This window comes from Camelus bactrianus, chromosome 4 (assembly GCF_048773025.1).
Source record: "Camelus bactrianus isolate YW-2024 breed Bactrian camel chromosome 4, ASM4877302v1, whole genome shotgun sequence".
NCBI lineage: Eukaryota > Metazoa > Chordata > Mammalia > Artiodactyla > Camelidae > Camelus > Camelus bactrianus.
The window spans coordinates 32,508,096-32,532,486 of record NC_133542.1 but is presented as its reverse complement, the minus strand read 5'-3'; the positions used below and the strand labels follow the sequence as shown (position 1 = coordinate 32,532,486).

The 24,391-nt window shown below is 43.8% G+C and overlaps 1 protein-coding gene across 7 annotated transcripts in view; it reads left to right on the top strand.

Annotated features, from left to right (window-relative positions):
• The window catches only part of SMARCA2 (SWI/SNF related BAF chromatin remodeling complex subunit ATPase 2), a 164,626-nt gene that overhangs the window by 40,513 nt on the left and 99,722 nt on the right, over positions 1–24,391 (top strand). For all 7 annotated transcript variants that reach the window (XM_074361638.1, XM_074361640.1, XM_074361639.1 and 4 more), the window contains exons 9-18: positions 1,514–1,684; positions 9,944–9,997; positions 12,636–12,766; positions 13,006–13,063; positions 15,294–15,394; positions 16,623–16,770; positions 18,847–19,010; positions 20,336–20,402; positions 21,052–21,162; positions 23,860–24,102. In XM_074361638.1, the coding sequence (XP_074217739.1) occupies positions 1,514–1,684; positions 9,944–9,997; positions 12,636–12,766; positions 13,006–13,063; positions 15,294–15,394; positions 16,623–16,770; positions 18,847–19,010; positions 20,336–20,402; positions 21,052–21,162; positions 23,860–24,102 (1,248 nt within the window). The remainder of the gene's footprint in view (positions 1–1,513; positions 1,685–9,943; positions 9,998–12,635; positions 12,767–13,005; positions 13,064–15,293; positions 15,395–16,622; positions 16,771–18,846; positions 19,011–20,335; positions 20,403–21,051; positions 21,163–23,859; positions 24,103–24,391) is intronic.

The window sequence follows — 24,391 nt, the reverse complement described above, 5'->3', positions numbered from 1 at the left end:
ACATACACATCCTTGCTGATACTGTGGTTTGCATTTTATCATTAATTTTTTTTTTTTTTTGATTTCAGCTTTTAAAAGGCTCTGATTCCAGGTGTTACTGAATCTTACCATTTTCTCCTGCCTCCTCCTTTTTTTTTGGAGGGGGACAGCTATCTAAGAGATTGCTAACTAGCCGGGGAGACCATTTTGTAGTAATTTGAGCAGTAAGCTGTCAAATTTGTCTGATTCGACTGAAGTGAAGCTGTATTAGAACTTCAGTACCAGATTGGTTTGACACTAATGATTAGGCATTTGCAAATCATTAATTTTTGCAATTAAATGATGGAATATACAGATAAAAGAGAAACTGAAGGTTTTTTTTATCGCTCTTTCTTCAAGTGAGATCAACCAGAACCAAAAGCAATTAGAGTTATAATAACATTGGAAGTTCATGCTCATCTGTGGGGCGGACGGCAGCTCGACAGAGTGACGGAGCTACTGTCACTTGGGCAAAGGCTGGAGTGACACCCCTGGACTGAAGAGCCTAAGTCTCTCTGTAATCGAGCTGCCGCTTGAAGATTTTGCGGCGCGTTCCTTTTATCCTGCATCCCTTGGGGAAAATATTTTTGAGATGTTCTTTTATCAGGATGTGTAAAAACAGATTTCTCTTGAAATGGCTTGGAGTACATCAGAGTTTTTATGCTGTTTAACCTCACAGTGCTACTTAATGGGGGGTGGAGGTGGAAGTCCTGCATCTGGTTTGTTGCTCAGCAGTATCAGGCTTCAGGTGCTGAATGACTTGTCTGCAGTCGCCTGGGCCCATCAGGCAGTGCCGAGCTGTGACCAGAATCCCCCTAGTTTGACCTTTCCTATCAGCTGCAGTGTTTGTAATACTTTTAAGTATCAGAAGTTATTTGGTCAAATCGTATTTGATCCTTTGCCTCTGGAAGTACTGATTGAAATACTTATGAATGAAATACTTAAGAATGAACGTCCGGGAGTTGCTTCAAGACAATCCAATTTGGGATTTCTAGAGAGGAGCTGGGGGAAGAGCAGCAGTGGAGCAGGAGTCAAGTTTTTTGGGGTTTTGTGTGTGTGTTAGTGGAGGTTCTGGGGGTTGAACCCAGGACCTCATGCATGCTAAGCATGTGCTCTGCCGCTGAGCTAGACTCACCCCACCACCAAAATACAAAGTTCAGAGTAAGATTCAGACGGTGGATTGTCAGATTTTAACATTTTTTTTTGTGCAGTTAAACCCAGAAGAACAAAGGGCTGGCTCAAAGGGCTTGATCACATCACGTAAATAGTGTGGTTATGTGTGCTGACTTTGCCGTGAATCCAGTGTCCGGGGATGCAGGCATTGCACCTCCATGTGTTTTCCAGTCCCAGACAGGGTGTGAGAACATGAGCAGTCTGAATCAGGCTTGCTGCGCGCACCACCAAAGTTCAGACCGTCGGGGAGAGGGACGAGTGGAGAAAGGCGTTGTCTGCAGACTTTTATGATGTTCTGATCACGCTCTCCTTTCCTTAATAGGCAGAAGATGAAGAGGGCTACAGAAAGCTGATTGATCAAAAGAAAGACAGGCGTTTAGCTTACCTCCTGCAGCAGACTGATGAGTATGTGGCCAACCTGACCAACCTGGTTTGGGAGCACAAGCAAGCCCAAGCAGCCAAAGAGAAGAAGAAGAGGAGAAGGAAGAAGAAGGTGAGCGCCGGGGTGGCTGCAGCTGAGTTGGGGACGTGTGGTCAGGAACCAGCTTGAGCACGTCTTCTTAGTTAATACGCACTCCAGACTACATTAATGGGAGACTTCAATGGTTGTATTGTAGTCATTACTGATATAAGTGGCCATGGCGTGAAAGAGTCGGTGAGGTGTACTTGGCAGCACATCGTGGACAGAATGTATATTCGGTTCATATGTTTATTTCCACCACTGCACACAGTACTCAAAGATTAAGTATACACTGTCAATAGGAAAAGGAAAAACATGGACACAGGGAAGTGTTGGCTCAAATGCAATGCCAGTGAGGCAGGGGACTGCTGAGCTAAGAAACTGGAATGAAGATGAAGATGAAAATGCAGTGTACAGATTGAAAGGAGCCAGAGGAAGACGTAAGAGGTAGCTTTAGGGAACTTTGAGAACGTATTCCAGCCTGATTATTTGGACGGAGAGCGATGGCGCGATTGTTCATTTGGTTCAGCTGCCCTGTGGTCACACTAAGGGAAATGTGCAGGTCAGGGTTTTAGATGAATTACAGAAAACAATAAACAGTCTTACTAAATTATATGCTAATTATCATGAGAGGCAAAGGGTAAGGTTTCGAATCTCTGCCCTGCGGATATTGTGTCTCCATTCACCGGCAACCTTCCCTGTATAGACCTGTGAGTACAGATCATCTGTGAAGCTCACGTAGTCTGGTAATGTTGCTTTCGGTTGATGTTTTGTTTTCATAGTCAGTTCTGATTGGCCCGGGTATGAACGTCAACGGAAAGTCTTGGTTAAAACTGTGAAGGTTGAGGATGGGTAGCATTTAATCACTCCTTCTCTGCACTGAATGATTGAACAAAGTGTCTTTCAAAAAATAATTAACTTTATGGCTCCTGAATTCTCATACCTGTTTCATAATTAAGGGGGAGGAATAAATGACGGAGAAGGAGCCTCCTCCACCTCATTTCTTTAGCATAAGATAGCTTCCCTTGTTGTGCAGGTGAATGAGGGGTGACTCAGGGCTTCCGTTTTGACATTTCCTTGGTGAGGAATACCTCATTTTCTTGTCAAAGTAGCATCACAGACTTTGCAGAATTCCAGCTCCCAGTTTCTGACTTAGAAAGACGTTTCAGAGATTTTCAGGTTGCCTTTGTGAAGAGCACGTGGCAGACAGATCCTATAACGTTCTGTAGGTGGACCGCAGGAAATGGCAGTGTTCGTTGCCCCAGTCCTGAGGTGTATCCTGTGGATGCTGTCATGAAAAGGTCACGGTTAATGTTTTTAGTACTAACATGCGTATTCTGCATTTCTTTGTGATTTAAAGCTAGTGGCCCAGATTGGAGCTTCGGGGTTTTGATTAATGGATTCTGGCCCTAACGTTAGATTGTTGTGTCGTCTTAGGCAAAGAAAGATACATAATTGGGTGGTCGTGACTGTGCTTTAATTTTTCTGTTAGTCTGTGCAGAGCAGGAACCTGTCACAGTATTCTTCATGGTGCTGCCAAGTGCACATCACCTATAGGCTGGCTCTCTACCTGCTAACTCTTGCGTTCAGGTTTGCTCATAACGCTTTCTCCTTGTGTTTTATGCATTTGCTGAGCAAATATTAACTGAACACTATGTCTAGTGTCCTAGATGCTGGGGGGAGGGTGCAGTGGTGAGGAAAAGCACTCTTGCCCTCTTAATGTAATCAGAGAGAAAGACAGACAGACATTAATCAAATACTCACCTGAATACATAAATATAACCTGTAACGAATGCTGTGAAGGAAGCAGGGAGTCACACTGGGGCCTGATTTCCTGGCAAACAAATAACAGGTGCCAAAGCGACTGCGGTCTGCCTGGTGGCCGTCTCTGGGCAGCTCCCGTTGATGATCTCACGTGATCGCATGTGCAGAATTACGACTTTATTACCAGCCCTCTCCCTCTTCCCTGGCATGCTGTCAGGATGCCTAGCATCTGAGCCCTCCCTGCCCTCAGCAGGACCGAGGAGATCAGGCTGTGTTGGAAGGTCCTGGGCCATCATGCTGGGCGAAATGGGATAAAGACGGACAGACAGACACTGGGCTCCTTCCTCGTCCTTTCTGAAAACTGCCTCACAGGGTTTGAAGACTTAGTTCAAAGTGAGTTACCCAATTCCAGATGTACTTTAATTCAAGGGCAAAGAAAATGGATGCTTTCAAAAGCTGATTACCTGACACTTTGGATTATCTGTAGTTCTCCCCTCCATTAGAGTGAGTGACTGAGAGCTGCTGGCTCCGGCTTCTCTGTTGCGGAGGGAAATCGTGGGTGCGTACAGATTCCGAGCTGCCCCTTTCAGCATTGCCCCTAGAAATGCATTGTCATGCTGTACCCATCTGCAGCGTTTGTTTTGTTTTGCTTTTAAACTAAGTTAAGGCATCACTAAATCTTTGTTCTGAGAAAACTTCTCTAGTGAACTCATAGCATTGAGCTGGTAGCAACACTTGTGGGACAACTAAGATACAAGTTGCTCGAAGAACTGTGCTGTTGGAGACGGGTGTGGCGGACCTTGTCATTTAATGGGAAAGGGGTTACTTTTTACTTTGTGTGAAACTAGTGTACAATGTTGAAAGAACTGCCGCACTGTGAGAGAAGGTCTTTTCCTCTCTTGGGGAGTGGGTCGTGTTTACTTGGTGTTAGTGAAGTGTGGAGCGGGCTTCCCTCAACCTCTCCTCACCTTGCTGCGCCTTGTCTTCTCACCGTGGGCGCCGCTTCTGTGAAGTGTACATTTATAAATCACTCTGAGGCTTCTCGTTCTCAGGCTGGCCTTCCATTAATGCTCTTGAAGTGGAAGAAAAAGAAGTAAACTCTGCGTATCTACTTAAGGAGGAGGAATAATTTTTAAAGTGTTGAAATATCTCATTATGCGGCACAGTGTCTGCTGTGTGACAGGATGAACACACTTACGTGCACTTAGCATCACCTGGAGGTCTCTGTTCTCTGCCATAGCGTTCTCTACCGGGGAACTACAGGTGGGAAAAGGGGGTGGGACTTGGGAAGGCCACCGGGAGTGTACAAATAGGGCTGAACACGCTAACTGATGAAACTGGACCACTGTCTAAATCGCATTAGTACGCAATCTTTTGCATTAGAAACATTTAATTACCCATCTATTACCCAGGGCTTCCGTCTTTTGATCTGCAAGAAGGTGATAGGAACAGTACCCACATCCTAGATTTGCTGTGAGGGTTACATAGGAGAGTTGATGTGAAGTGCTCAGAATGCTCCCTGGGAAACAGTATGTCCTCAGTGAATATTTGTTATTTGATCAAGCAGTTCGTGGTATAAATATAGGATCGTGATAGTTGAAATGTGGTTATAGGGGTTTTTTTTGAAAATAAAATCTTCTTTTTCCCCTTACTGTATATTCTCTGTGATGTTGAGAAAATGAATGGCCACCATTTTTCTCTAGGTGAGGATCAGTTAATTATTTAGGTATGATGTCTTTCAGGACCATGCCAGGCTCCTTGACTCTTGAGGCCGCAGTGGGGTATGAGGATTTATTATTTTTGGTGGACTCTGCTTACCTCTCCCTCCCCAGCTCCTGCAAAGAGTCTTTTCTAATTATTGGCCTCTAATATCCAGTGATTCCTAGTGATAATAAGGTATTTCTTACAGAGATTTAGGGTGTATTTTCCCTTAAAGCTGTGGTTGGGAGCCCATGCCAGCCCCCTGCCCCTAAACTTACTGCTTAAGAGTCAGGTCCTTTCAGGGATTCAACTTCCCTGGCTGTTGACTTCAGGCCAAAAATAAATATTTCATTGCCTCTCCCAAGTCTTTCAATGGGGGTATACCAGCAGAACCACGCTGTCGTTATTTATTGTGCCGTTTCTTGGAAACCCATGATGCCAGTGGGAGCATTCTCAGAATCCACGGGGAATGCCAGGCCAGACCTCGTTTTCATCGTGGTCTCTGGTTTTCTTTCCGAAATGTGTTTTAATCTCTTTCTCTCTCATCAGACGCTGTTATAAGTGAATCTCAGGTCTGTGATGTTTTGGGGGGGGATCCTTTCTGGTCTAGTGTGTTGATCAATGTAGTGGTAAGAAATGTGTTTTTATTTTTCTTTCAATATCAAAAAGTTAGAAAGACCTCTTGGTATGATTTTCGGTGAGAAGAGCATCAAATGGAAAGTAGGGATGTTGTTGGGACCTTTGTTTTAAATTCAGGTTACTCTCCAGGCCTTCTCAATTCTTTCATGTCTTTTCCCCAAAGATGATTAGTTTACTGCAGTTTTCCTCTATAAGGAGATTTTTTCTTGTAGTTCATTTTATTTTTTAATTCTTATTTTTATTGAAGTATAGTTGATTTACAGCATTAGTTTCAGATGTACAGCAAAGCAATTCAGTTATGCATATTTTTTTTCAGATTCTTTTCCATTACAGCTCATTACAAGAAATTGAATATAGTTCCCTGTGCTGTACAGCAGGTCCTTGTTGTTTATCTGTTTTATATATAGTGACGTGTGTCTGTTAATCCCAAACTCCTAATCTATTCCTCCCCCGCTTCCCCCTCTGGTAACCACAGTTACAAGGAGATTTTTGTAGGTGAAAGAAAGATTCTAAGGCAGTTCTGGGTATTTGAGTATAGTGACTATTGTAAAGGCAGTAGAACACAATGCCATGATAATTAGATTTATTTGATAAGTCAAAATGAGTGAAACCAGGAGTTTGGATCAAAGCCTTGCTTAACTGGATTGACCAGTTGCTCGAGTCAAAATGTTGGAATTGGTTTTCTCTGCAAGGCACAACCTAAGTAGCGTGCAATTGCCTGTGAATTTGATATTCTTGGGCATTTTTTATTGCCTGATCACTTATCTTAATGCTCAAAGGTCCACTTAAGTGACAGTGAAAATAACCCAAGTGGTGGTTTCTGAAAATCTTAGGTTTTCCTCGAAGCAGAACGGGTCTTTAAGATGCCAGCGCATTTGAATGGCGTTTCAGCATATTATAACAACACCTGTTGGGGATAAAATGTGGTCACTTTATCATGTAGATTGTAAAATACTTGGTACAGAACTATTTCTTTACGGAGTGAGGCTATTTGTGGCCTGTGTTGTGGTAGTCTGCATAAGGTACCCAATGAAGCCCGTTCTCTTGAGTTCACATTGCATGGGATTTTTGTGTTTGGGGATTCCTTTCCCACCTCACCCGTCTCTGATTGTTTTATGTGGCCTCTGCAAGGAAGCTGGGTAGCTGCACATAGCTTTGTGCTTGAACCTTCCTAAAGGGAAGGTAGGAATTGACACTGGTCTAGGAAATCAGGAAGGCAAATAGTCTTTCGTTCGGAGTAATTTGTTTTGTGTCCGCTTCCAAATTACGTTCCTTTCTCCCTCCATAAGCATAATTAGTTTCCAACTTTTTGCAGGTAGGAAGAAGCCACTACAGAGTTCCTTTAGTTCCAGTTACGGATGAACTGCAGTGGGCTTTTTTGTTTTGTTTTGTTTAAATCAACAGAAATAAGCTCAGGAATCAGCTGGTGGTATTGATAGGATGTTAAAATTTGCAGTCACACGATACAGATTCACTGCCTATAAAACTTCCTCAGGTAGCTGCTACCGCAATCAGCACCAGGTCGTTTCACCAGGGGCTTAGTCTGTCCAAGGTCATCTCCAGTGGTAGCACCAGTCACAATCTGGCACTGATTGTGAACAAAAAAAAAGAGAAGTTGGGGGGGGGCAGGGAGGGAAATTGAATGTTAAGCACCAATCTGATGTGAGGATGTGGATTTATGAAAGCATACCAACCAGAGATTTTCCCCAAACTGAAGGAATTCAAAGCATGACGGGAGAGCTTGACATCTCTTGCCAGAGAACAGACTGCCACCTGGCTTCCGCCTCATATAATAACATTGCCAAACTGGGTGTAAATCCAGGGCATGCAAGAGAAGTCGCAGAGTGCCAGCTCAGTGAGGAGTGCGTGTATGTTCTTAACTATTTTATGATTTACACATATATTGGCACTTAATTACAATAATGATAATTCATTGAGTGTATGGTAAGTGGAAGGCATTGTTCTTGGTGCTTTCATTCATTCATTCATCCATCAAATATTTATTTAGTGTCTTTTAAACACCAGGACCCCTTGTAGGTATGGGAATACCTGAGTGAGCAAATCAGACAGAAATCCCTCATGTGGTGACCTTATGTAGCAGTCATCAGACTGCACTATAGTCAGCCTCAGGTAGACATGGAAGAAGAGCCCTTGGACTACCACTGATTCTTTTACATTGTGGAAATTGACAGTGGCAGTGTATATTACACGTCACAGTGGGTTGTACATATTGAAAGAGTGACTCGGTCCTGCAGCAGCCGGATCAGGTAGGGACTATTACTTTCCCTATTTTACAGAAGAGGGAACCAGGACACAGAGAAGATTTGCTCAAGATCACACAGATAATTCCAGAACCAAGTTTCTTAAATCTAATATTACATTGCCTTTCAACTGTAATACTGAACGGAATTTTAAAAACTAGTTTAGAGGATTGTAAGTAATGGAAGGGTCTGATTATGAGGCGGTTTGTAGATAACACTCTAGCTAGTCTACAGCATATTTATAGAAGAGTATCCTTTAGAATAATTTCGGTTTTATTGTTTATGGTCCTTGAAGCTTTTTAATGTACTATTCATTGAACTGGTGATCCAGTTCCACTAGCTAGATATTGGAAATTGGCTTATTCATTGTCTCATTCAATTTTCTTTGTTGGCCAAATCAGTGGCTTATTTCTGATTTGTATGGAAAGAATAGTGGTATTAATTGACTTTCTCCCATTAATTAAAAGTGTTGCCGGAATATAGTGCCTGCGAGTTCCAAAAGCGGAATACTCAGAGGGGCTGGTAGTAGGGATGGGTCCTTCTCTGAGCCTTTGTGTGGTGTTCTCTGTATCCCTAGCCTAAACAGAGGGCCTGGTGCTTTTCGATGCTGGCCATTCCTTTTGAGCTTGTAAATATTTTCACTTTGGGGTGGCATAAATAGAAAATCCAGTTCTTGGGAAAGCATAACCAGAGGGAGCATTTCATTTCCTACTTTTTGGTGGAAGTGGTGTATTTTTAACGCCTTGCGCTTTGGCGTACATGAATACATGGCTATTTTGCAGAAAAATTATAAAAGAACTTCAGAAATTTCAAACATGTACAGGAACTGTGCCCTTCTTCAGTATGGACAAAAGGCTGGATTTTCAATACTAAATGTATTCCGTAAAAGCTATTTTGTCAAGAAACAATTGAGTTATTTTCGTGGGAAGCAAAAATGTATTACACAATCAATGCTTCAAGTAAACAAAGTGGAGTTAATATCGATTCTGTATCATTATGTATATTTTTAATTAACTAAAGGGCCCAGGGGAGGAAAGCTCATTTTCTTAAATGTCTTGATAAAGGAAATGAGTAAAGTTTGGTTTTTTTTTTTCCTTCATTGCACTACACAGAATAACTTTAAAATAAGGATTCTGTAAAGGTGATGTTAAAGATCTCACTTATCAAAAAGATGGTTGTAAATGTGAGAAATTTCAGACTATTTTGTGTTTATTGCAGACAAGGCTCTCTCGGGCATGCACAAAATATGACATCATCGTAGCTTGTCCTTTAGGTTGTCTTTGAGGCACATAGAGGTTAATGCGCTAAGATATTGGAATATTTAAGAAATGGAAGATGACAGAATTTTTCAGGAGATCACAGTGCCTGCATCGAATTCCCCCACATGCCTACTGTGGCAATACTGTAAATTATGAAAGCCAAGTAGGGAGAATGAAAAACATTCAGAGAACTCACAGAATTTTGTATGATTTTGTATAATGACCCAAGAGCAGTTCACAGTTCATTCTGAAATGAGTGGACATTTTTAGAAAACGTGCTAAGGGGGTGGAAAGTCTCACTGATTGCATCAAGATTAGTCTTCACTCGGGGGACACTGTAGATTCTGACCTCTGTCTTGATGCTATCACAGCTTGAGCTCTTTGGGTCCTAGAAGACGCCGTCCACCAACCTGGAGTGGGCCAGCCTGAATCACAGCTAGCTTTCAATCAAATAAAAGGGCCCAGGGGAGGAAAGCTCATTTTGCCAATAAAATACACACTTTGTCTCAGGGAGTGAAGAGAAACACAAATAAAAGGCATTCATGCTTAAGCTTTGTTAGGTGATGATGAGTAGAAATGAAATGCAGTCACATATCACAGAGTTACCACGAGGTCCTTCCTGTACCCACCTTCTTGGTTTACACATAACGTTTGGCATTGTTTTGCAGAAGGCTGAAGAGAATGCGGAGGGAGGAGAGTCCGCCCTGGGACCAGATGGAGAGGTAAGGGCTTTTGCTTCCATTTCTACTGTGCTCTGCTGAATGAGGTGCACCATTCTCTGTGTGTACTAATTTTATTTTTACTCAGCTATTCATTTTTAAGTAAAAATAGTAGTACATTAGCATAGTACAAAATTAGAAGAGCATAAGAGGGATACACTGAAAAGTCATCTTCCAGCCCAGACTGCCAATCAACTCATATTAAGTTTCATGTGTACCATTCCAGAATTTTCTGTGCACATATAGGCATGTGCTTATGAATATACCGAATGTATAAAAAATCTTGTGATTCTCTAGTTACGTTTTCCCCGTAAATAATACAAAAGCATAAAACATGACCCAGTTTCCTTAGTCTGTTTCCAGTTTGAAATTTCAAAACTCCCGAAGCCAAATGATTTATGTATCTTGGTGACTTATTTTTTTGACATTTTCTATAAGCTTACCCTGTAGCCTCTGTAGATTCATCAGCATATTTCTAAATTTTCTCTCCTAGTATTTTTAGTATTCTTCTGAATCACAAGAATGCAATGATTGATGTAGTGGATGTCTTTTTCTCTGAAAACTCACAGTTCTGTGCCCGTGGTTCACGCCAGCAGGCATCCCCCCAGAGCAGGATGGGAAGGGAGTTTGTTTCAAACCAAACCGCCTTCTCCTCTCACAGATGAAGGACTAGGGTGGGTGGAGGGGTGCCTCTTCCCATTCTAGAATCACTGTGCGTCCATGACGTATTGTGAGTGTGAACAGCCTGGTGGCAGGAAGAAGGCTGAAACCACTATCCTGTGCAGAGACCTCTTGAACAATAAATGTTGCTTAACCACTGTAAGTCATCACAGGGAAAGAAAGGACCCGAATAAACGTCTAATGCGTAAGAAACACTCAGTGGGCTGTTATGGCGGAAGAATACTATATGTTAGAGCACTAAGAAACAACTCTAATTTGTAAAAGCCCAGCCTTAGGTAAAGCATGCCTCACATCAGTCTGTAATTAACAAGCACACAGGGAGAGATTTAACGTGTTAGTGTGATTGCCCTCTTCTCTCCTATTATCTCTTGGGAAAACTAGCTACTGATCTCAGGCCTGTGACATACACCTTTATTTATTGTTTTAATCTTAACACGTGTATGTTCCGTTTGCTCAAGTGGGCAAAGTGGACATCTTGCCCGGTTTGTTTGGAAATAACGTTTTGATCACACTCCGCTGTGCTCATTCCGTGTTTTTGCCAAAGTTCGAATCCCGGCTACAGTGAGCCCCAGCTTTCTTTGAGGCAGGGCATAAGCAATAAAACAAGCTGTATTGTAATAGTTCAAGATAATGGAATATGATTTTTCCAAGGGAGGCGATAGCGAGCGGTGTATTTCCTGCTTTATCGCGTGAGCATCTAGATGACCTTCTGCCTCAATGAGGAAGAGGTGCTGTCGTGATGTGCGGAGTCACAGTGTCACAGCCATGGCTTCAGCACACATGAAAGAAAAAAAAGACAGTCTGGAGTCAGACTTTCCTTTTTTTTAAAGGTTATTTTTCTGGATAATTGCTAATATATTGTTTCTTATTCTGACAGTGCTTTGTTGAGGGAGAAGGGGGAAGGAACCAATTTTTTGAAGGGGGGGTCATTTCCTATAAGACACGGAAGATAACTGACAGTATACTACTTTTCCTATCATTTTTATTTAACTCCAAATAAGAATAATTTAGGAAAAATTCTTTGAAATTAATGAATTGTGTAAACATTGAATTTTATTACTTTGAAGGGAATAGATAAGTTGAACTCCTCACAAATCAAGCGTTTCCATACAAACGCCTTGCCCGGGGGTCTGCTCCTAGAAGGGCAGTCACCCTTTAACAGAAGCATTCATTTGCATAGGATTACTCCATTTTTGGGCCCTTTAAACAATTTGTTCTCTAAAGTAGGTTAAACACAGCCTTTGCAATTTTGCTTGTTTTCTTCATTTTCTGAGCAAGCCAGTTTTCACTGAGAGCCTAATAATGGACGTCAGCTCAGACTTGGTCCATTTGCCAATGAGCAGAGCAGAGCCCTTTGCTTTATCACATTCACAGTTTCCCATGGTTGGGCTAGGTACCCTGTGGTTTTGGTTAAGTGACATAGTTTCTGCAGGAGCCAAACCAGGCATGATGAGATGATGCAAGTTATAATTCCGTTTCCCTTCCCATTATTCTCTCTGGAACTGTGACTTTGCAGTTGTCCTTATCTGGAGTTTTTTTTGCGGGGGGGGTTCTTAGTGCAAATAACAAAAATCAACTCTGCCCAATATAAGTAAGAGGGGAACGTCTTAATAGGATGCTGGGTGGCTCACCAGCTCTCCGGAAGACTGGAGAACCTTTCCCAGAGCTACACTGTTACTTCAGTTACATGTTACCGTGGTACTCTGCGGCTGCTTGGTGAGGCCGTGGTGGCCTTGAGGGCAGGCAGGGGCTCAGCACAGCAGGTGCTATGGCACCGGCGCTGCTGCTTCTACTGTGTGCCCTCTCGACAGTGTGCCTCTTGGTTCCCACCCCCTTCTAGGTACTAATCAGAGCCTTGGTGCATGCACCCAGTTGGTGGAACTTGGGTCTTGTTACTTTAACTGCAAGGGAGGCTGGCGTTGCCTCAACCCTGAGCGGTGCTGTGTTCTCCCCTTTCTAGCCGATAGATGAGAGCAGTCAGATGAGCGACCTCCCTGTCAAAGTGACTCACACAGAAACCGGCAAGGTCCTGTTTGGCCCAGAAGCACCCAAAGCAAGTCAGCTGGATGCCTGGTTGGAAATGAATCCTGGGTAGGCCTTAAAGCAGAATTATTTATGTTCTTTGGCTTTTTAGGTTTTTGTGGTCCTTGCAAAATCTTGGAACTAAAGAAGCATGATCTTTACTGAACTTTGTTAAAGTTATTACCTGCCTTTGTCATTTGTACATAGAATGTGCTGCTTTATCTCTCTGTCCTCTCTCTCTCTATCTGTATATTTATTATGATTTACAGAACTAAGCCTCCTCTTCCTCCCCACTCCTTTTCTTGTAGTTATGAAGTTGCCCCTAGATCGGACAGTGAGGAGAGTGACTCTGACTATGAGGAGGAGGTACGTAAATGTCTGTGTTGGGAGCTCGCTGGTTTGCAAGTTCATGGGGAAGCCCCCATGTCCCTCTAGCCCTTCTTCCTCCAGTGCTGGCCATCGGGGTGACCGCTGGGGCTGGGGTTTTGCCAAAGCTTTGATGGCGCCTGCCTAGTGGTACAGTGACTTCTTGGGAGTTACTGGCCAACGGGGAAACTGGTTGGATTCTAAATTTATTTGAAACCAAGAATAGAGAAGCTGGCATCAAATTGGAGATGAGGAATGGTCTTTTGAGGAGAACTGAAGACAGATTACTTTGGGAAAGGCAATTCCACCCCTCCGAGTGGTTTACACTGAGGGTTAACGGCCTAAAAATGTCTGAAGTCCTTTAGTGCTTGGGCCTGTTCGAAGTTGTAAGTCTGGAAACTTGGACAAAAAGGGCAACATGTACTTGGCTTAATGAGTTTATTGATCCTCTTGGTTTTTCTTTAACGGTGATTCTAGTTTGAATTCTCTGGATTTACTTGTTACCCAAAGATAAGTACATTTCTCAGTCTCTTGGGTGGAATAGTTAATATAGCCAGAACCTAAAATGGTAATCTTGGATATGTTTAGTGGAAATTAAAACATAATAAAGTTATTTTTTAGATCAACTTTAAAATGCTTACCAACTACAGATAGAAAGGTTGAAAGAAGATTTTTATCTCCTTTAGTAGATCATTGTTAGCATGTAGTCATTAAATCTGATGTTCACCAGTGTGGTGGAATCTGGGGTCAGAGAAGGTCCCGGCACAGATGCCTTGGACCAATCAGAGCAGCCTTACCAATAACAACTCACCAGGATTTTAAGACAGTTGTTATTTCCTTCTGTTCTGTAGCCCTGTGTTTTCTGAATCAATCTACCATGGACACATTGCTTTTGCAAAGAGGAAAGATAATAAAAGTTACATATTTTTTATTAATAAAAAGCATACTGTTAACAAGGAAATACTTCTGGAGGCATGCTATTTTTTTGTAGGCTACTCTCTGAGATACTTGAAGCTTACAAAATCAATTTTAAAAGTGCCGTATGCTTACTTGGGTGAATGGGCCTGTAAATGATCCACTGGAAGGAACTTCTCATTGAGCCGGAGAGCCAGGGAGGGACAGAAGAGGGAGAGAAGGCGACTCAACCCACAGGTGCCATCCCGAGGCTGACAAGTGCAGACCACCCCAGACAGCTGGGAATGGAGTGAACTCTGACCTGAGGGTTCGAACACCCGGTCCTTGTCACCTAGCGAGTCACCGTCTCCTCTCAGTGTTCATCAGGCCGTGAGGGAGCTATGCCGACTCCTCAGTTTACCCCTTGGGGCTCAGTGGTCTGTGATCATAGATTTGATTTTCAGCATTACCATCGTGTCAGTGTGTATTGTTTCATTCAAGAATGATGGAAGCAGGGAGGGTATAGCTCAGTGATACAGCGTGTGCTTAGCATGCACAAGGCCGTGGGTTCAATCCCTGGAACCTCCATTTAAAAAAAAAATTCTTTTCTTAATTAAAAAAAAGAGTAATGGAAAATTATTGTTCTCTCTAAGCCTCCTTTTAAAGGAAATTCTCCTCAGTTATCTGGAAAGATTCAACACCATAGGTAGTAGTGGACATTATGGGTATTTCGTGAAGCTTTCAAATGGGCCAGCAGAACGTAGTGCACAGTTGAAAGGTGGGGAGGTAATGAATCCTTTGCCAAGTCATTGGCAGTCTTAATCGAAATATCCAGAAATGTGTGCTGTAAAGTAGCCACAGAAAGCACACACAGAAGGCCGTGCTCACAAGCTCCAGTCCCTCCACCGTGGATGCGTGTGGGACCATCCAGGGCCCACTGGGAGCATTTTTATGAGAAGGACAATACTAAGATCTCTTCAGTTGGCTTTGCAGAGAACCGTGTAGGATGTTGCTAAGTGAGCAAGAGCAGGTATGGTCTACGGGACTCTCATGACCAAACAATGACAAATACTCACAGCATGATTTTTACATATTTACTCTTGGGAGCAGGGGTCCCAGAGGACCCTCAGGGGGTTCCTTTGGTTCTTTCATTCAGTGATTTAAATAGTGATGGAGTGTTCGGTATCTCGGTTACGTATGTGTTAAATTTACTTCCTCCTTCAGTTGTATTCACTTCACTTGGGAGGTTGAATACTATTTACTCTCTTTTGAGAAAATGCCAGAGAGAGTCCCTTGGTGAGAAGGGTTCTCCCTCATATCTTTGTTCCTTTCCCAGGATGAGGAGGAAGAGTCCAGTAGGCAGGAAACTGAAGAGAAAATACTCCTGGATCCAAACAGTGAAGAGGTTTCTGAGAAGGACGCCAAGCAGATCATTGAGTAGGTGCCTCTCAGAGCTTTCTCTCTTGCAGATGCATTTCAGGAGGGTTATGCTTTATGAATTACCTTTTAGAGAACTTTGTCCAAGGAAGGAAGCCGGTGTCATGGCCGCATGCCACTGGAAACGCTGACATCAGAAGTTCCCACTGAGCTCCCGGCCCCCAGGCCCCAGTGGCTGTCCTACTGCTCGGCTCCTTCCCAAACCCTCTCTCTTGGCCTCCCTACCTGTCGTTTGCACTTGTGCCCCAGGTGGAGTTTGCCCCTCCAGACAGCTGCCTCACTTCCTTTCCTACCTCCCTTAATGGCACCAACGCTCACCCAGAATCCCAAGTGAGAAACGCCCCTCCCTCCACTGTCCTCTCTGCTGTCGCTCGTCAGCCACCGAGCCCCCCTGCCCAGTCTCTGTATCACCCTGGAGCCCTCAGGACCTCTCCTTCCCCTCTCTTGAGCGCCCAGTTCCACACCTCACCCTGGTGGTCGTCTCCATCAGCGGTCTACACAGCTCTTTGCTTGAACAGTTCTAGTATTAAAAGAAAGTTGGGGTGAAATAATATGCAAAATAAAACATTTTTGAGTGATGAGATTAAAAAACAGCAGAAATAGACATTCGAATATGAATTTGTTCTCATTTTATTCCAGGGCTGAACGCCCCCTTCAGGAACCTTTGTTTTACCTGTCGGCCCCGCCTTCTTCACTGAAGGTCTTAAGGACCCCTGGAGGGCTCCTCATTCATTGCCTGTAGAATGACCCACTAGTTCCTTAACAGGGCGTAGAAAATGGAAGACTACCTTCCCTCCTTCCCGGCTGTTTAGCATCACCTTCGGCCCCCTCTCACCTGTCTTCCAGGCTTGAGGCAGTGCTCTGTGGGTAGGATTTAATCTTTGTACTTTAAGGGCCTAGGACAGCTTCACTGGCAAGGTGTGACTCTGCAGGTGTGGGGTTGCTGCTCAGAGCGGTCACTGGAGGTGCATCTGGCCCGTAGTCCCATCCTGACGCCACCACCTTCCTCGTGACCCGGGCAAATTCACGCACCTCTCTGAGCCGGCAGTTCTGCACCTGCATAAAACGGGGATCATCATAATAATGTCTGCCTTGCTTACTGTTTTGCAAGGGTCACAGATAATGTGTTTGAACCACCAGCCATGAGTAGGTGATAAATAGATGTAGGCTTACTGCAGCTTTTTTAGGTTCTTGGTTCTCGCGGTTGACTCGGCTTCCTCTGCCTCAGGACGGCTAAACAGGACGTGGACGACGAGTACAGCATGCAGTACAGCGCCAGGGGCTCCCAGTCCTACTACACGGTGGCGCACGCCATCTCGGAGAGGGTGGAGAAGCAGTCTGCCCTTCTCATTAACGGGACCCTGAAGCATTACCAGGTAACTGGCAGGGTTTGTGTTTTGTCCGTAAGCCACTGTCTTTTACCCGATTTTAGTAGCGGTGTGTGGTGCTCATGCCGGTTGCTTAAGAGCTTTGATGGTGGTGCGACGTTTGGGGTCACCTGCTTCTACGATGGCCGGTCTCCCCACTGCGCCTGGAGTTCTCGCGGTAGAGCGTGCCATTTACCGTCTTCACCCGGGCACCCCTGCTTTCTCTTTTATGGTTTTGGGGTGAATCGTCTTTTTGGCAACCCTGGCTTAACATTTGGAACCATTTTATCATGGATCCCTGCAAAATGGAAAAACCGAGGCACGTTCTATGAGTGGAGGGAAAATCTGTGCCTTTTTTTTTTTTTTTTTTTTTTTGAAGTAAATGAAGTATGTCTGTCTTCAAAGTTTCTGGCGATGGCTGAAGTTGAACACTGTGGGCTCAGCCACCTGAGAGTCGCTATCTACTACGTTTACGGGTATTTTTTCGTTGTTTTTTTTTAAGGCACAGTAAAGTGGTGAGCGCCTGTGTTTTGATGAAGCCAGACTGTAAACATGAGGGGTGTTTCATGTGCCCTGTCTGGGGTGAGGTCTGCCCCTGTCTTCTACCTCCTGCCACTTTGTAGTGTTTCCTAAAGTGTGTTCCTTGGGACACCTGTCCCATGAGATATGCCTCCAAAAGAAAGGGGAAAACAGGTTCTGTGGTTAAATAAATATGGAAAATACTCTCAGATGTGACTAGGGGTAACGTATAGTTTACTGTTCCAAGTCTGGATCCCCATGAGAACAAACAGGGGCCCTTATTACTGATAATAGGTGCAACCCAGGACTGTCCCGTGCCAACCAGTCACATGGGCGCCCTGGCACTGACCCCTCTCATCTCGCAGTGTTGCCGTTGTTCTGCAGAAACCTTTAGGCTGATTCGGGTCTTGCGTGGTACAAGTGGCACCCCCAGGGGCTTATCCAAGTAATTTCTTCAAACCACGGCAGTGCTCTTCGTAAAAGAAACTTTCATATGTGTGGCGTTGGCATTGCCAACTGCTTCTTGGTACACAGATGGCTTATTGTCTCCTCTTTGACCGCAGCCTTCTGGAGAGAGGTGTGCATTTCACACACCGAGGTACCCACCTGCTTTAGCTCCTTGCACGGTCCTTTGCACAGAATAACCATTTCACAAATATTTAAAATAAAAGAATGACTAGCTCTGTTTTTACATAAAACAAATGAAAATTAACATTTCCCTAAGCATAAGTTCATTAGCAAGCTAAATGAGAGAGAGGGAGGGAGTGAGAGTTGATCCTGTCATTTGTGATGTGGTGGTGGAAGGGGACTGGTGGTTGGGAGACGGGAGTTGAACAGTTTTGTGTTTTCACCCAGTCTTCCTTGTGCTTAACATGGGAAATCCAAGCTGTGCCTCTGGTGCTGTGCTTTTGTACTTTATAAATATGCTGAGCACGTTTCCTGACAGTCAGCTGCCCTTGGGGAGCAGCACCTCCATTGCAGAGTTTCCACGTGATGCCTGGGAGCTTTCTCCCCCAGGAAGTGCCCTCCTGTGGGTCCAGCAGGTGGCCCTGGCTCCCTGGTCACTCCGCCTCCTCACTTGAGGGGATCCCACACCGAGGGGAGTCTCTTCGTTACCAAGAAGGCCGTTTATAATGACCTGTGATCCCTATGCCAAAGCTGCCTTCTGGTTTGTTTTTGTTTAATCCTCCCGTTGGCTTTTTGCTTTTGGAGTGGTGGGGATGAACTTTAGTTTGGGTTTTCTTCATTGATAATAATTCGAGAATGTCATACGCTGTGAAATGCTAAGTAGGGATGAACAGCAAAGCTGCTTAAGATCCCCCCAGTCCGCTCCAGCCCATCATTTCTAAATCTGATTAGCACTCAGCACCTGCCAAGCAGCAGAGATGATTACAGGCTCGTATTCGAAATTCGTTTTGTGTTGGTGCTTCTTCCCCCGCTTCCCTACAGTGGGAAATCCAACGTGCGGCACCACGGAGTTAAGAAGTCACAGCCTCACTTGAGTTGTATTAGTATTAATTACCTGTGCAGATCTTGGATAATTGAAGCAATTACTCTTCATTGCAGCTCCAGGGCCTGGAATGGATGGTTTCTCTGTATAATAACAATTTGAACGGGATCTTAGCTGATGAAATGGGGCTGGGAAAGACCATTCAGACCATCGCACTCATCACTTACCTGATGGAGCACAAAAGACTCAACGGCCCCTATCTCATCATTGTGCCCCTTTCGTGAGTAGAGCCCTTCGTTCTGCGATTCTCTGTCTTTATGCGGCAGCCTGCCCTGTTCACAGTTTGCCCTTGTGTCTTGTTTAGGGCAGAATTGTAGCCCGCAGTGGGATCACTGACAGCCTGCAATCTGGTGTTAGGTTTTCATTCCCCGCCCCGCCCCCACCCCAGCCTCTTTGATTGGCTAGTTGAGCACAGGATGGAGTGATCAGACCAGCCCTTAGCATTGCACACTGCACAGTGTGTCTTACTCATTGTCACCCCTAAAGTGGCTGAAAAAGCCAGAAGCTTTTGATTTTTTTTTTTAAAGATTTCTTTGTTTTTTTTTCTTGCTCCATTTCCCAAAGGTTACACATATTCAAAAATTATATATTCTTAAATTGTCCTTTGGTGTCTCTTTTAAAGTGGAATCTAAGTCAAAATCATTGCTGTGAATTCTGCATTAAACCGCCCTCAGTTCGTGCAGTTTATCTGCAGTGATTTTGTTGTTTCATAAGGACCGATCTGCGCTGTTCTCCATTAAATTCCCAGTGCCTCGCCCCCTGCAGGCTCCTGGTGGGTCTTTAGCAGACACTCCTGAGAGAAGGAATACCTGTTGAAAACCGCCCTCCCTGGAGGGTGGTGTCTCTGGCTATGGGTGTGAGGTTGCAGTACTGTTCACTGAGATCTACAGTGATTGCAGACTTGGGCCTTGAGAAAAAATACTCTGTTTTAGTATTTCCTTCAAATTTTGTCTAAATGAGAATTATTTGCAGGCCTCTTTAATTTGTATTTTTTGAATCTGTGATATTTAGACATTCTTTCTGTTATCTACATTTTGAACATATATTTTGCTTTTTTATCTATATTTTGCATGTTCTGATTCACATATAACATTGATGCTTTCAGATCTTAAAAAAAGGCATTCAGTATTTTTCCCCCGCTCCCTCTTGACAGATTTATTTAATACCTTGATGTGCTTTTATACTTTGTTTTTCTGGACTCAGCTTTTCTCTGAACTTGATATGGCTGTTTCTAGAGTTCCGAAATCACTGTGGTAATTGCTATTTTTCAGTATTAAAATTAAGGATTTTTTTTTTTTGCCCTTTATGTTTGTGCATTCTTTAATTTTTTTCTTATGAACCCACAAACAAATTTGTCATGCTTTGTGGCAGTTTATTTCTAACATCTCTTATTTCCACACCTTTGAAATAAATACGTAGTTGAGATGTTTTATATTCTCTAGCCCCTTTTAAGGTGAGGCCTGAAAGTAAGTAAGATCATCTTTTTGACCACTGATTTTTATACAAATGTCTGTGTTTTATACGAATGTCTCTTTTGTTCTATAGGACTCTATCTAACTGGACATATGAATTTGACAAATGGGCTCCTTCTGTGGTGAAAATTTCTTACAAGGTTTGGAATGCTGTATTTATACATAAATGTGGAAAAGCGAAAAATAGACCCTATTTTCTTCATCCCATATGCACATCTGTGAACTGTATTTGGTTGTAAAGTTTTGTCATGTACATCATGTACTAAACAGTGAGAGTTAATCATCCCAAGAAGATTACTGTAATAAACCATAATTACTTTCAGATAGTGAAATGCAGAAGAAAATTGTTAATTATCATATTGCGAGGTTTCTGATGAGAGTAATACAAATGACAAATATCACAATCCCGCGTGCTGCCGCCGCCGTGCCCGCTGTCCCTGCAAAGTTCGGCAGTTCCCCAGGTGCCTGCTGTCCGCTCCCGCGGAAACGGAGCCTTTCAGCAGAGCGGCGGGTTCTCTGCTACCGTGAGGTCACCGTAATTTCCTTTCCTCTCCCTGCCTTCCCTCGGTCTTCAGCGGGAAAGCCTCTCCATAAGGGTCTGAAAAGTGTCCAGACGCGTGTGCAATTTTGCCAAGCACTTTCTTCCCGGATAATGGACCGTGTATGATAATTGCATGTATGTGCCGTCCTTAGTCACGTGTCTGGGCTCCATTAAGCCATGAATAGTGAGGGACAAGGCACATGCACTTCCATCGCGTGAGAGACATCTATTTTTTTCTTCCCATTCAGGGCACCCCTGCCATGCGTCGCTCTCTCGTCCCCCAGCTCCGGAGTGGCAAATTCAACGTCCTCCTGACTACTTATGAGTACATTATAAAAGACAAGCACATCCTTGCAAAGGTATTTTTAAAAAAATTCTTTTAGCTCTGATTACGGACCATTGCACTGGCGTGTAAAGTATTCCCCAAATTATACCCACTAGTATAATTTGATCATTAGATGGCTTATCTTTCTCCCTCTCTCTCTTTTTTTTTCAACGAGTCGGATGTATTTTGGTCATGGGTTTTTAATTTTATGCATGCTTTTTTTTTTTTCTTTTAGTGTGTCATTGATCCAGAGATTCTTTCCTAGCCTCTCATAGTTAATGAGTTTACATCTCTTAAAAAATTTACCTGGGTTCCTTCTGCAACTCTTTTTCTCTCCAACAGCCCAGAACATCATGCTTGTGGAAGAAATAATTGTTTTTGTTGCCCTGGGATATTGTCAGTAGCGTCATTTCATTCCTCTGGTGCCTTTGTCTCTCCAAAGATGAGTAGGCATCTGTCCATATGGTCTTCTCCATATGAACACTTACCCAAGCGGCAGCTTTTGTACTATCCCTGTTTCAGGATTTTCTCAGGGAAATATTGGGCTATTATCGTTTGAACTCCTCTGGGCTGTTTCTGTGACTGTTTATTGGGAACTGGGAAAGAGTTGTTTTCTACCTGTCACCTACATGTCTGCTGATTTGTATGTCCTAAGTTGTCCTTTAGCCAAAAAGTAGAAATTTCTCTTCCACTTACATCATCTTGCCTCCTAATACACTCGTATAGAGTGATGGAAGTACTGTCTGTCATGTAGCACGTATGAAAACTTGTTTTTTTCCCTTTTAGTAATTTCTTCCATCCTGTGGTGTTTTGAAAGCACTATAATCTGAAACTAAGTTATGGCTAGAATTGAACAGAATCCCTGTTTCTGGGGTCTGTTCTATCTCTGCATTAAACCTTTGCTCTGGGAACGGAAGGTCCCAGGCATCTAGGAAGTAACATACAGGAGATGGGTTCCCAGGGGAGGTTTAGTAATTAATATGGCACCAGCAACAATGCTGTGTTCCTGTTCTTCAAACTCCGAGATGAATTTGGCAGTGTCAGAAATGACGTGTTTTCAGTATAACTGTGGGAATGTGTCTGTACGATTGAGACCCTTTAAAAAAATTCATATTGTGTCTTCTGCATATGTATTTCCAAATTCATCGGAGAAGCCTGGTAACGAGACGTATCGCTTTTATTTGTTGCCAGAGAAATGAAGTTCTGGAAAGGGGTAGTGACTTTTTCCCGAGTGGAAGACCTAATTAGCAGTAGACCCAGTTGCAAAATCTTAGGCCTCTGATTCCTTGTCTGTTATTTCATAAGCTAAATTAGGCAGGAAAGTAGACTTAGAATGTTTGTTTAAATGCATTTTGTGAAGGGGTGATTACGTTTATTTATTTACTAGTTTTTTTAAACGGAGGTCCTGGGGATTGAACCCAGGACCTCACACATGCTGAGCATGTGCTCTACCACTGAGCTGTACCCTCCCTTTGTTTCAGTGCATTTGTCATCTCCTGGCCTCTTTTCACGCTCTTGGTCAGCCTGGGACAACTGATCGTACCACTTTAATTATTCTTAAACAATTTTCTTAGAGGGGGTCGAGGAGGGAAGAATCAGAACTCAGGTGGTTTCTTTCACCCGAACGTCGCAGCCTGACTGGTGATCTTCTTTCCTTCCCCCTGACTTCCCTGGTGCTCCTAATGAGGGCGGCGAGGATGCTGCAGAAAGCTCTGCTGGCTCCCTCCTCTCTCTCGGAGCTTTGCAGCGGCATCCAGGGACATCTGAGCACCAGATGCTTTTCTTGGCCATGGCTGCTGTTTTACAGAGAATGAATAGGCTTAGTGGAATATTCCTCATTGTTCTCACTTTAAGAAACAATGACCTTGAAGAGGGCTGCAGGGTCAGCTATGAGAGGAAAGGGACCGTGTGTAGACTTAGGAAGGAAGGTCATGTCATATTGGTCATTCTTTATCTTTGAAGTGATCGTCATGCTGGGGGAATATATTGTGTTTAATTCTGAAGTTTTGGCGTAAACAGAGGAATGATATGTTAGCACTGCCCTCTCTGCCAGTAAGTATAGCATTTCACGGTCAGACATCTTGAAATAAGGGTCCAAGACCTGGCAGGTAAGTAAGATGTGTGAAATAAGAGATCCAGGTTGCCAGATTTTACAATTTTTTAAAAAGAAGCCAGCTGTCCAGATTTTTATGTGAAATATTCCAACTTTTAAATGTTAGCAACTAGTTCAAATTAAAAAATAATGAAAGAACACAAGCCAAGGTAGTAGGCAGCTCAGGTAATAGAGAAAAAGGCATGAAGCTGCAGGTACCTGCTGATACCATCTTGGAGGAGCCAGTCATCAACTTGTGCTTCAAGAGGGACGCTGTATTCTGTACTTACTATGAGCAGAGGTAACACGGCCATTAAATCTGGGATAGCTGTCCTGACAAACGGCGTTATCAGAAGGAGTAGTGGATGGGGAGACACAGGAGCTAGTCCTGGCCGCACCATTTCATTCTGGGCCCAAGTTCCCTTCTCTGCAGAAGAGTGATTTCATCGTTGCACGGTGTTTGACGTGATCTGTCAGGTGTGGGAAGCAGACTGTTAAGAGTCTTTTATCCTAAGGCGCACCGTGCCGTGTCACGTACCAGGCATGGGCTCTTTGGTTTTCCGCACCACCACTTGCCTGTCGGAAGTAGCTGTGTTTTCCCGTGCTCACCACGTGTCGGCCCTCCCTCTTTCGTTGTAGATTCGGTGGAAATACATGATCGTGGACGAAGGCCACCGAATGAAGAATCACCACTGCAAGCTGACTCAGGTCTTGAACACTCACTACGTGGCCCCCAGAAGGATCCTCTTGACCGGGACCCCGCTGCAGAATAAGCTCCCAGAACTCTGGGCCCTCCTCAACTTCCTCCTCCCCACAATTTTTAAGAGCTGCAGCACATTTGAACAGTGGTTTAATGCTCCGTTTGCCATGACTGGAGAGAGGGTATTGGTCTAACTTTTCTTTTCCCACTGCATGACCGTGGAATGAAATGAAAAGCGCTAACGCTGAGAACAGGAGAGCCACAGAAAACCCAGAGAGTGGTTTTACAGTACTAGGAAGCCAGTCAGTGGACGGATGTGTTCCCATTCCAGGGTTATTTTTCTGTCCTAAGAAAATGGACCTAGTGATGGATCTGTGACCCTAGGATCCAGGGTGTCATCATCCCTTCGTCTTTTTGCCAGTGTGTCATCATCCCTTTGTCTTTTTGCCAGTGTGTCAACCAGGCCAACAG